We start from the raw sequence: 13,364 nt of genomic DNA, 5'->3' as shown, positions 1-13,364 counted from the left end.
AGTAGTAACTATTATTTATAGCTTAGCTAAGAATAACTTATTAAGTAAGTTATTATAACTTAATAACTTTTATTAAGTTAATTACCCTACTATATAAAAAACACTATCCTTAGTATTATAGCTTTATAGTTTTAAAAAAAAATAAATTCCTTCTTAGTATTATTAGATTTTAATATCCTAAAATTAATTTTACTTTATTATCCCTTGTAAGTTTATTAAATAGTAATAATAGCTTATATATTTATTAAATAGTAATAATTACTTAGTTATATTAAGAATATAACTTAACTTAAAATTTATAAAATCTAAGGGTATTTATTATATTACTAACCTTATTAATTATTTAATTAAGGGAAAGTATAATTTTTATATTAATACTATTTAAGTATTTTTAATAAAGCTTATATATATTTTTAATTAATTTAAAGTATAAAGTAATTTTATAATTAATATTATTAAGCTTTAATATTATAGTAAATTTTAGTTTTTTAATTTTTATTTTAGTATCCTTAATTTATTTAAGGAGTTACTTTTTAAGTTAGTATTTTACTATAGCTATAGTAAAATTATTAATTAAGAATAATAATAAATTTAAAGTTACTAAAAATATTATAAAATTAATAATTAAAATTAAGTTTATAAATAAAAATATTAAGCTATTAGTAAATAATAATAAGGGAATATTATTAAAAAGTAATACTATTATAAAGTTATTACTAATACTAAAGGAATTCTTAGTAAATAAGCTAGTTATATTACTACTAAGTAGTATAATAGTTAATTATAATATTATATTACTACTTTTTCTTTTTTAATTTTTTTAAAAGGCTTTATAATAAAAATAGTATTTAATAATAAAATTATTAATTTTAAGTAATTTAAAAATAACTATAAAATAAGTTTAAAAAACTTTTAATTTTTTTTTTAAATAAATAGTTATAAGGAATATATAATATACTTAACTTACTTTTATATTAAGGTTTTTATAAACTTAATAGTTACTTAAGGCTTTAAAAGCTAATCCCTTTTTAATAAATTTACTATTTTAAATTAACTTAAAGTATTATTTTTAGTTTTTTATAGTTATATTAATAGCCTATTTTTAGTAAGCTTTAATAACTTTTATAATATATAAATAATATATATAGCTTTATATAATAAAAATATATTTATATTTAATTTATTTTAAAAATAATTAAGGTCTTAAGTAAGGGTTAATATAAGTTATTATAATAAATATAGTTATTACTTATTATTAATAATAAATAGTAATATAAATAATAATAAAAAGCCTTAGAAAAGTAAGGTAAATAAAGGTAAAAAAGGAAAAAGAAAATTAGAAAAATAATATAAAGGAAAAATTATAATAATATTAGTAATATATAATATATTTACTTATTTACTAATTAAGTATTAGGTAAAATTACTATTAGCTAGTACTTTATTTATTATTAATAATATATTTATAATACTTATACTTTTTAATATTAAATAAGGCTTTATAAATTAAACTTATTTACTAATTCTTTTATATTAATTATTAAAAAATTTTTATTATATTACTTATTAAATTTTATACTTTATTTTACTTATTAAACTAAATATTACTTTTATTTATAAGAAATTTATTTAATTAATAACTTTTTAATTTTATATAACTCCTAGTTTTTATTATTACCTTTAAGGTATAGCGCTTTTATTATATTTTACTATAGCTTATTAAATAAGTTATTTTCCCTTAGTACTAGCTTTAATTATATAATTAAAATAATAAAATAAATTTTCTAGTATAATAATAAATTAAAGTAGAAGGTATATAAACTAATTTTTTAGTAAATAATTAATAATTTAACCTTTTACTACCTAAACTTTAATAATTATTTTAGTAGTTTATACTTATAATAAAGTCTTAGGTAAACTTAGTTTTTTTTAAAGAATTTAAGTTATTAATAATACTTATTAAATTATTATTTATATTTAATATTTATAAAATTTATTATTATTTAAGCTTTATACTATTTTAGTATTCTTAAGAATTTAAGTAATAGGGTATTTTTAAGTATAGTTAACGCTAATACTTTATATAGTAGTATTAATAATATTTAAAAGTAAAAGTCTATTACTAATTTATTTAATAAATACTTAATAAATTTTATAAAAGTATTATTTAGTAATAATTAAATTATAGGTAATATAAATAACTAATAGCTATTTAGTAAGATTAAAAAGTAATATTAAATTATAGCCTTAATAATAATATTTATAAATTCTAATTAATTATTTCTAACTAAGTATTATACTATTATTATAATAAAGTATATTTTTAAAAAATTAAAAAGCTTAGTTTAAAAATTACTAATTTATTATTTATTATAGTTTAATATAATTATTATTAATAATTCTTAGTTAGTAATAAATTAAAAAAAAACTATAACTTTAGCTTATACTTTTACTAAGTATATAAAGTATTTTAGTAATATATTATATTTTTTAAATAATTTATAAATAATATTAAAAATAATATTAAACTTTTTAAATTTTAATTACTAAAATATTAATAATATTAATAATATTATTAATAAAGATAATATAAAATTAAAGTATTATATTTTATAAGAAATAATAAGTAGTATAATTAAGTATAGGTTTTTTAATATAGCTTAATAAGACTACCTAAATTATTTATATTTATAATAGTAAATATATATTTTAATATATTATTATATTTTAAAAAAGGTAAATATTATTAATTTATAATAAGTTTTTATTTTACTAAAATACTATAGGTTATAAATAAGGTTAATAATTATTTTTATTATATTATAAAAAATATATAATTTATATATTTTATTATAAGCTATATATAGTAATATATTATTTAAGTAAAATTTAAAAGTAAGTTTCTACTAGCTTAAAATTTTATTTTTATTAATTAAAGTATTTACTTTTATTTAATTAATAATTTATAAATATTTTAAATTTTTTTAATATTTTTTAAAGAATTATTAATATAAATTAAGTTATATAATTACTTTTATACCTAAGAAAACTTTATTAAATAATATTAAAATATTTTTTAATATATTATTTATTTTATCTTAAGCTTTAGGATTATTATTATTAATATATATTAACTTAAATAATATATTTAAGAGAATATTAAATTTACTAAGTATATATAATACTTTTAAATTATACTAAAATAAAAAAATACTAGTATTAATAATATATAAATTTATTTTTACTATATTTAATATTAATAAAGATTTTTATTAAATAATAAGCCTTAATATTATATAGTTTATTAAAATAATAATTAAAAATTAAGTATTATAAAATATTATTTTATTTTTAATAACTACTTAAATAAAATAAGTAAGTTTAAGTTTTATTAATTAATAATTTCTTTTTATTAATATTAAAAACTTACTTTAAAAATTAATATAATTAATATAGTTTTACTTTAGGCTATTTATTAGCTTATTATTATAAAATAATTCTTTATAATAAAAAAAAATAATATTAAAACTATATTTTTTAAAAATATTAATTTTTATAAAAAGTTAATATTTATTATTAAAGTAAATTAGTTTAAGTAATAAGTAATATAATAAATTATCCTAAAGTAAACTAAAAGTAGCTTTTTTTATTTAGTATTTAAGTATTAAAATTAAACTTATAAACCTTTTTTTTTTTATTAATAAGGTTAAATAACCTTATTATATATTATTAATTAATAATAATATTTTTATTATAAGTAAGGGGGTAATTTTTTAAGTATATAAAGGAATATAAGTCTAGATTTAATTTATTATAATATAATATTTTTCTAATTATTTAAGTAATCCTAAATATACTTACTTATATAATACTTTAATATAAGTATTAGTTAAAGAGGACTCCTTTTTATTAATTTAATAACTTAATAAAACTACTAAAGAGTATTTAAGAAAAAACTTTATTAATAAAAAGTATAACTCTTTATTTTTAAATAGTAAAAAAAGCTAGTATAAGTATTTATAATAAGCTTTAAAGGTTAAAGAGAAAATTATAATATTATTAAAATATATTTATATAAAATTATAAAATAAGAAAAGTTTATTATTAATTTATTATTATATATATAATAGTAAATTATAAAATTCTATAAATATAATATTTAAGGTTTTTAATTTTTAATATATTACTAATATAAGCTTTAATTTATTATTTAAGTATATTATAAATTAATAAAAAAAAGATTTTATATTTACTATTAATATAAATTTAGTACTTTTTAATATTATAATAAATTTTTTTTAATATAGTAAAGGATATATATCTAAGATTATTACTATATTAAGGTTACATAAGTTAATTATTACTTTTCCCTTATTAATATTATTAACCTTTTTTTAAATTATAAATACTAAGGTAGTAAAAAGTATAAGTTAACTAGTCTAGCTTATTTATCCTAATTTATAAAAGGGGTTAAATATCTCTTTTACTAAATAATAATCCCTTTTTTTTAGTAAATATAGTTTTATATATAATTTTACTAATTACTAATTATTAATTAGTAAAACTTTTATTTATTTATTTAATAAAATTAGTAATATTTTATAATTTTATTAAATATTATAAATAATAATAATATTTATAAATTAGTAAGTAATTTTATTAGTTAATACTATTATATAGACTTTTTTTAAAATAACTTTTTTTTTATTATAACTAGGTAAATACTTAAAGAAAAATAGTTTATTCCCTAAGGCTAAGGGGTAACTTTTTTTTTTATTAAAAAGCTAGGCTTATATTTTATATTAATTACTTATTAATAACCTAAGGTATTTTATTTTATTAAGGTAATTAACTTACTAAAAAATTTTATTTATTATAAAATTACTTTTTAATATATTTTATAAACTTTATTTATTATTATAAAATTAAAAACTATTATAGCTTTTATTAATACTTAGTTAATATTAATATAATAAGTATATATTATATTATATTTATATTTAATTATTATTCTTAAATAAGTATTATATTTAACTTAAATTAATACTTTATTAAAGTTAGCTAATATTATAAAAAAAATATTAGTATTTACTAAAGTATAAAGTATATTATTATATTTAAGTATAAAAGTAAATACTTTATTAATTAATAATTTAGTATTATAAATAAATATTTTTACTATTACTTATAGTAGTATAATTACTATAATAACTACTACTACTTTATAATAAATTCTTACTAAAGTATAATAATAAATTTATATTAGTAATACTAAGTTTTAATATAATCTTATAGTTATTATTTTATAATAAAAATCTAATTTAACTTTATAAAAATAAAGTTATTAAATACTAAGTAATAAAAAAAAACTTAAATTTAAGGTAATTTAGGCTTATATAATTACTAATACTTATTTATATTTATTATTAATAAGTATTTTATTATAGAAATAAATACTAAATATAGTTTATTATTTAAGGGTAATAATATTATTAAGTCCTTTTACTAAAGTAAGTAAAATATTTTTAAATATTATACTAAGCTATTAAAATATTTACTTTTTATTTATTATTAATATTAAATACTTAGGGTTTATAATAGCTTATATAACTATATTTTAAAAGTTAAGTTTAATATATATATTAAATAAGGTATATAAATATAATATAAAATTATAAAGCCTTATACCCTTATATATTAATTATACTAATATAACTAGTTTATTTTTTATTAATAAAAGTAATTTATAAAAATAATATTTTATTAATCTTAAGTAATTAAATAATACTTAATAAATAATAAATTATATTTAATATATTTAGTACTTTAATTAATTAAGCTAAGGGACTGCCCCTTTATATTTTCTTAGTAATTAAAAGTAATATTATAAAATATTATTATTATTAAATAAAAGGTAATAAAAGTAATATTATAATTATTATAAATAAATTAAGACTATATTAGTTATTAACTTAGTAAAAAACCTAGTATTTATTTTACTAAAATTAACTAAGTTTACTTTATTTATTTTAATAATATTATTAATTAATTTATACTTAGGGTTATTATTATAATACTATAGGGTATTTTTATTATTTACTAAAATTAAAAATCCTAAATCTTTTTTTTATATTATATTAATTTACTTTATTTACTTTTTATACTTTTTAAATTATATTTTATTTTTTTCTAAAGGTTTTTATTTTTTAAAAACTATAAAAGTATTAATTTATTAAGAATTAAAAATAGGTTTTATATTATTTTATAACTTATTAATAAGTAGTTAATTATAATTAAAAGCTTTATAATTTTATATTAGGTAATTATATAATTATCCCTATAGGTAGTTATTTCTATAGCTATTATTTTATATATAAATATTAAGCTTATTAAATTAAAAAGTAGTAATTTACTTTTTTTATATTAATACTTTATTATTTAAGTTATTAAGTTATTAATATAGCTTAACCTATTAATTAGGTTTAATTACCTTTAGATAAAGTTATAAGTTAAGATAATTTTATATTTATAAAAGTACTACTTAGTTATTATTAAAACTATATAACTTAGCTAAGTATATAACTTTTATAATAAAAATATAAACTTACTTACTTTATTAATATATATTAAAGTTATATTATAGTAGCTTTAGTTTTTTTTATATATAATTAATATTTATTTAAAATTAAGACTTTAGTACTTTTATTTATTAATAAAGGAAAGGTTTTATTTTATATTTTTAAATAGTATTTTTTAATAATTATATATAATATTATTCTAAAGCTTTACTTTATAATAAAAAAACTATATTTTTATAAATATTATATTAATAACCTATAGTTATATAATCCTTAAGTATATTTATAAAAAAATAAATATTTTTATAAAAATAAAATTAGCTTTTATAAAATATATTATTAAGTTTATTTATATTTAGCTAAAAAAAGCCTATTACCTTTAGTTAAAATTTAATACTTAAGTACTTAATTAATAAATTTAATTTATTTAATAATATATTTTTATTATAATAATAGTAATATTAATAATAACTTTATTTTTTATTTTTTTATTTATTCCTAAAGCTTTTAAAAAAGTTTAAACTTAATAAAGAAAATAAAAATAAGGGGTAATATAATTAATTAATAAATTATCTTAACTATTTATAATTTTTCTTTCTTAATTACTTAGCTAAGGATTAATAAGCCTTAGTTTATTATTTACTTAAACCTAATATTATTATTTCTTTATTTTTTTTTTATAAAGGATTTTTTATTAAAGTATATAAATATTTAAAAGCTTTTTTATTATTTAAGGTATTATTTACTTATAATTAATAATAAAAACCTTATAGGTTAACTTTTTAAAATATTAATAAATAAATAATTTTAGTTAATTTATTAACTATAGTTTTTAATACTAAGCTTTTAACTTTCTACTTTTTATTATTTATAAAGTTTTAATATAGCTTTTTACTAATTAATTTTATTTTATTAAAATAATATTAATAACTTAGCCCTACTATATTTTATAATATTATTTTAGCTATATTTAAGGCTTATTAATAAATAAGGGTTTTTTTAATTAATAAAAATAATATTAATTTAAAAAAAATAAGTAACTAAGGCAGTGGGTAATATAAAGGTAGTAATAAAAGTTTTATTTTTAGTTATAGTAAATAAAATAATATATTTATTAATAAATAAGCTAAGAGTATAAAAGGGTAAAAAAAAGTTAAGTTTTAGGGGAAGCTAGTTTTTAAAGTAGTATTTAACTTTATAATATTATTAACTATAGCTAAAATAAGTAAAGTATTTATAGTATTTTTTATAATAAAAGTTAATATTACTTTTATAAAGAAGTACCTACTTTTAAAATAAAATATACTTTTTATATTTATTCCCTTTATAATAAAATTATTTTATAATTTATTAATAAAAAATAATATTATTAATTTATTACTTAATAATAGTAATAATAAGGAGAAATTAGTTATTTATAAAATAATATTAAAATAACTATTATAAGTATTTTTTAATATAATATTAAGGAATATTAAGGGTAAAAATAATATTAATAATTTTTATATAATTACTATTAGTATTAATATATTAGTTACTTACTTAAGTAGGAAAGGTTAGAATAATAAACCTTATAATTATATCTTTCTCTATAGCTTAATTAATAAAGTATATTACTTAAAAGTTTAATTATAGTAAAATATTAGTAGCTTTTATTATTTTATTATAGTAAACCTTTTTTATAATAGGTAATAATAGCTATATATTTTTAAAAAATAAATAATTACTTATAATTCTAAAGTAGTATTTATTAATAAGTAATAATAGCATTATTATTATTATTATTATTATTACTAATTAATAATAGCTTACTAAGTAGTTAGACTTAAAAATTATTAAGTAGTTTTATTCTCCTAGCTTATTAATAGTTTTATATATTAGAAAATAATTAGAATATATAATTATTACTAATTATTACGCGGGTTTTAAAAAAAAGAGGTTATTAAGGTAAAAAACTTGATATTTTACTAATAAGTAGTGACTATTATTTATAACTTAGCTAAGGATAACTTATTAGGTGAGTTATTATAACTTAATAACTCTTATTAAGTTAAATTTTATTAATAAATTTAAAAGTAACTAAAAACTATATAATAGTATATATAGTTAATAAAGCTTATCTTTAGTAAAAAAAGTAGGAAAAAGCTATTTATACTTATAATAATAACTAATTATAATTTTAAAATAAACTTTATAAATATTAGTACTTAACTTTAAAGTAGCTTAGGTTATAATTATTAATTTTATAAAAAAGGTTAATAAGTATTAGTATAGTTCTTCCTCCTTAATATTTACTTTATAAATAGCTATAAGCTTTAACACTAGGGTTATCCTAGCTAGGAGGTTATTACTAGTTAGGTTAAGTAGTACTCCTGCCTTTATAGTAATATTTTTAAAAAGTATAGCTATTAAGGATTATTAAGGCAGAGATTTTAAACTAGAGATATTTATATACTAATTTTATAGTATAATTATGTTTTTTAGAAGAAGCAGGCAGCTTATGCAGGTTACTAAGGCCTATACATTAGGGAAATTTAATCGCAATCGCAATTATAACCTTTTACTAAAAAAAAGGCACGCGGTATTATAACTTTTTAGTACTATAATAAGTATAATATAGCTATTTATACCTAGTCTAAATACTAGTACCTATATTATACGCTAATTTCTATATAATTAGAAGTACCTCTTTTTTTCTAGGGTCTGATTAGCTACTGTTAACCCATAAATATATACAATATGCCTTAGCTGCTTCAAAGGGATATCCTGCGACATTAATTATTAGTATTTGTATGAGCTAGTAACTGAGTGCCTGGCTGCTCGTGTTCTGCTAGGACGGGCCAACACTGCCACGTGAAGATAACTTTTTGAAGCATTGGTGACTTTCATACTTGCAAGTGAGTGTTGTACGAATACGGAGTAACACAAGTATTCTTCAGATAGTACCCGAGAGAGAGAGCCTCTCAATATCGATTTGGCTCTTTGGACGTAACCGTTGGTTCTCGCAAATAGGCAACAACTCAAACATAGAATTTACAGCGGCCTCATGACTGGAAGAGGAGAAGATGGCTATCGGAATTGAATATGTTATCCGACGATAATATAAAAGTCGTCTGCTCCCGGTTAGGATCTCTCGCAAGCAGCAGCAGCACACCGGATATTATCCGCTTGGCCCTTATTCTTCCATTGAGAGCCACCAACAACAAGAATTCAGCTACATAGCAGCAATTGTAAATATCACTTATCCCTTAATTCTCTTAGAGCCTATGTACATGCAGAGAATCCACAAGTGGGCGTTGTGCCGGTTGGCTGAATGATCGTCAATGTCCTCCATCTCGCCATCACCGAGTTCATCCCTTTCAGCAGCTGTACCCAGTACCTTATGCACTAGCTAACCCCCCTCAATCGCTACTACTACCTGGTAATGACTGCCCCGCCATCAAGGTACCCAGTACTCCTAATCACTAAAATGGAGCCCTCACAGAGCCTCTGACGTACTAAACTGCCCTGTGCACCCAGCAACCACATTAGCAGTACCAATCAGGAAAGCTGTAAACACGGCAGAGCCGCCCTTGATGCGACACCACCGCCTCCCTCTATCTCTCTATCCACATCCATCTGTCTATCTACATATCTTTCCGCACGGGCTGTCAGCGCATCGCCAAACTCCCCAACTCGCTGCCCGGCATCGCATGAGCATTTTACATTCTACCGGCATTTCATCCTCGCATCGTCTGGTGTCCAACCCCTGGCGCGCTCCTCCGACTGCCAGCTCCCAATATTGCATCACTAGCATTTGCTCCGTGAGCCGTCTTCCTCCATCCTTGACATGCCATTCATTGCCCCGCTAACCAGTTGGTATGGAACGCAGACCGTCGTATTACATCTTAGCTTGCCAAACGTCACGACCAAAACCCCGACCCTCGCCTCGCCATGGCCCAGTTCCTGCAGACAGTGTCAGTCAACCCTCACTCGTATGTGCAGTTTCGTCGTCGCCGTCAACATGCCCTTGTCCCTATTTCAATACCTCAGTCCCAGGTCTCGCGCCAAGATGGAGAGGCCGGACAGCACCATATTACCCATTTACGAAGACCCCCCGCTCAAGCCTGTGCTGAATACCGTGTTTGCTGATGGCGAAATATTTCTGAGCAGCAACCAAAAGACTAGAAATCAGTTCCGCCCGCGCGCTGGAAAAGGTGGCGTCAACAGTTATCAGTTAAGGCAGTATGCCGAAGCCACCCTAGGAGGAGGCAGCTTGAGAAAGTGTGTCAAGCTGCCGGAAGGCGAGGATGAGAACGAATGGTTGGCAGTCAACAGTGAGTTTGTCGTCCACAATTCGTGCCAGGCAAAACCGGAAGACGTAACATGACATGGCCAGTGGTGGATTTCTACAACCAGATCAACCTTCTCTACGGTGCCATCACCGAGTTTTGCTCGCCGCAGTCATGCCCCGAGATGAAGGCCACGGATGAGTAAGATATAAAATCCACGTCCCAAGCGTCACAGCTCTTGGAAGCGAATCTGACAAGGTCAGGTTTGAATATCTCTGGCAAGACAGCGAAAATTATAAGCGGCCGACCAAGATGGCTGCGCCAGCCTACATTGAACAGCTGATGACGTGGGTTCAAGCCAACATCGACAATGAATCCGTCATGCCCAGCAAGATTGGTAAGTGGCTTGTTTTGAGTTGTGGCACTCAGTGCTCGACATGACTGCTGATGATAATCGTAGGCGTTCCTTTTCCTAAATCCTTCCCAACTCTAATTCGTCAGATCTTCAAGCGAATGTACCGCGTGTACGCGCACATCTACTGCCACCACTATCCGGTAATCCGGGAGCTGGGGCTGGAACCTCATCTCAACACCAGCTTCAAGCAGTATGTGCTTTTTATCGATGAGCATAGCTTGGCAAGCGGGCGGGATTACTGGGGTCCTCTGGGAGACCTCGTTGATAGTATGATGAAGAGTGATTGATCGAGGGTTGCTTCACGCTTCATTACACCTTTCTTTTTGTGTTTCTGTTTAGTTCATCTCTGCAAAATTGCGATAATGCTTGATAGGGAGCAAGGCAAGGCGTTAGGATATTGTAGATTTGGGAATAAGGGCCTGAATCGATAGTGTTGGGTCGATCGATCGGGCAGAGTCGGGTAAAGGGCACCGGCAAGGACAATCAATTAGTATGCGGCCAGAAGATGGTGCGGTTTGGACACTTTGATTTATAAATCATTGAGTAAATTCATACATCACGAGAAGAGAATAATCAGACGCGCCGCATGATACATAATAAATAATAAAAAAATAAAAAATAAAAAAATATTAAAATACAAAAGCACCGTTGAGTCTTCTGATGTTTGTGTGTTTGAACGCACCTATCTTAGTACCTGGTAGTGCCTGTATTTCATCGAGACTGAATTACATAAGCAGAAAAGTTGGTGCCTCACCCGCTCGGCAAGGCATCCACATCCAAAATTGCCGGCCGCAGAGAACCTCAACCTCGAAAAGCGATCTCTACGAACGCCGGTCTCTCACCACCTTCGACGCCCATCCAATCCTCCACGGCCGCCATGCTGTCGCGACAAGTCTTCCGCTCCCTCAGGGCCGCTGCCCCTCAGCGTGCCGCCGCTCTCAGTGTTGCTCCGGTCCGAACCTTTGCTGCCGCCGCCAGCGAGCCCAAGGCTCCCATTGCCGTCTTCGGTCTCGATGGCACCTACGCCACTGCTCTGGTACGGCCTCTCCCCCCCGGATGGAAAAAAATGGTGTTTCTCGATGCTCCGGATGGCAAAGCTGCCAATTGCATACTTTTCCTGAGCGCTGCGGCTTCGGGCGTCGAGGAATTGGCATCACCACCAACGAATGGCTAATCCTTGCGTCAATTTTAGTACACTGCGGCCTCCAAGACTTCCACCCTCGATGCCACCGCTAAGGAGCTCGCCAAGCTGGGCGGCATCCTCGAGAAGGACGCCAAGCTCGTCGGAATCCTGTCTGCTCCCACCCTGACCCCCGCCGACAAGTCTGCGATTGTTGCCGAGCTCATCAAGCAGGCCGGTGCCAGCGGCGCCACCCTCAAGAACTTCCTCGACACCCTCGCCGAGAACAACCGACTGGGTCTCCTCAAGGGCGTCACTGAGAAGTTTGGCCAGATCATCGCTGCTGCTCGTGGCGAGGTTGAGATGACCGTTACCAGCGCTCAGGTGCGTCATACCTTGGATTTGAACATCCTTCAATCAACCCTCGACGTTTGAAACGACACGGCAATGTCGGAATCACGCACTCAAGAAGATGAAGTATAATTCTAACACGAATCTCTGTAGGCTCTTGACCCCAAGACTCTGTCTCGCCTGGAGACTGCCGTTGCCAAGTCCTCCTACGTTGGCCAGGGCAAGAAGCTCAAGGTCACCAACGCTGTACGTTGACGCCCTTCTATATATGGGAGGGCATTGGCTCCCTCTGCTTCTGTATTTGAAAACGTCAACTCACAAATCAATGTTCTAGGTCAACCCCGAGATTGTTGGTGGACTCATTGTCGAGGTCGGCGACCGAACCATCGACCTCAGCGTCTCCGCCCGCATCGCCAAGATGAACAAGCTCCTCACTGACAACCTGTAATTTATTCATGTATAAAAAATTATCAAAACAAAGAATCCCCTTTGTTGAAACTTTTCCCCCTTTTGCCTCAACTAAAGGGGCTGAGTTTTTATAAACATCCAAAAAAGGCTCAATTTTTTTTTAAAACCAACGAAGCCCCCCACCAAAACATGTATAGAGGTTTTTTTGAGCTTGGGACAAG

At 24.1% G+C, this 13,364-nt stretch overlaps 1 protein-coding gene across 1 annotated transcript; it reads left to right on the top strand.

The window, feature by feature from the left end:
* Positions 1-10,511: 10,511 nt before the first annotated feature.
* Triagg1_9017 (uncharacterized protein) lies at positions 10,512-13,183 on the top strand (the record flags this gene model as incomplete). Its single annotated transcript, XM_062903929.1, has 9 exons — positions 10,512-10,552; positions 10,617-10,894; positions 10,957-11,050; positions 11,113-11,246; positions 11,310-11,531; positions 12,002-12,300; positions 12,457-12,768; positions 12,889-12,981; positions 13,070-13,183. 9 exons carry the CDS (start codon positions 10,512-10,514, stop codon positions 13,181-13,183), a joined length of 1,587 nt encoding a protein of 528 aa, XP_062751961.1.
* Positions 13,184-13,364: the final 181 nt, after the last annotated feature.

This window comes from Trichoderma aggressivum, assembly GCF_033847375.1.
Source record: "Trichoderma aggressivum f. europaeum strain CBS 100526 chromosome Unknown scaffold_048, whole genome shotgun sequence".
NCBI classification, from domain to species: Eukaryota; Fungi; Ascomycota; class Sordariomycetes; order Hypocreales; family Hypocreaceae; genus Trichoderma; species Trichoderma aggressivum.
Note: the sequence above shows the minus strand (reverse complement) of the source record. Positions and strands in the feature narration are given on the sequence as shown.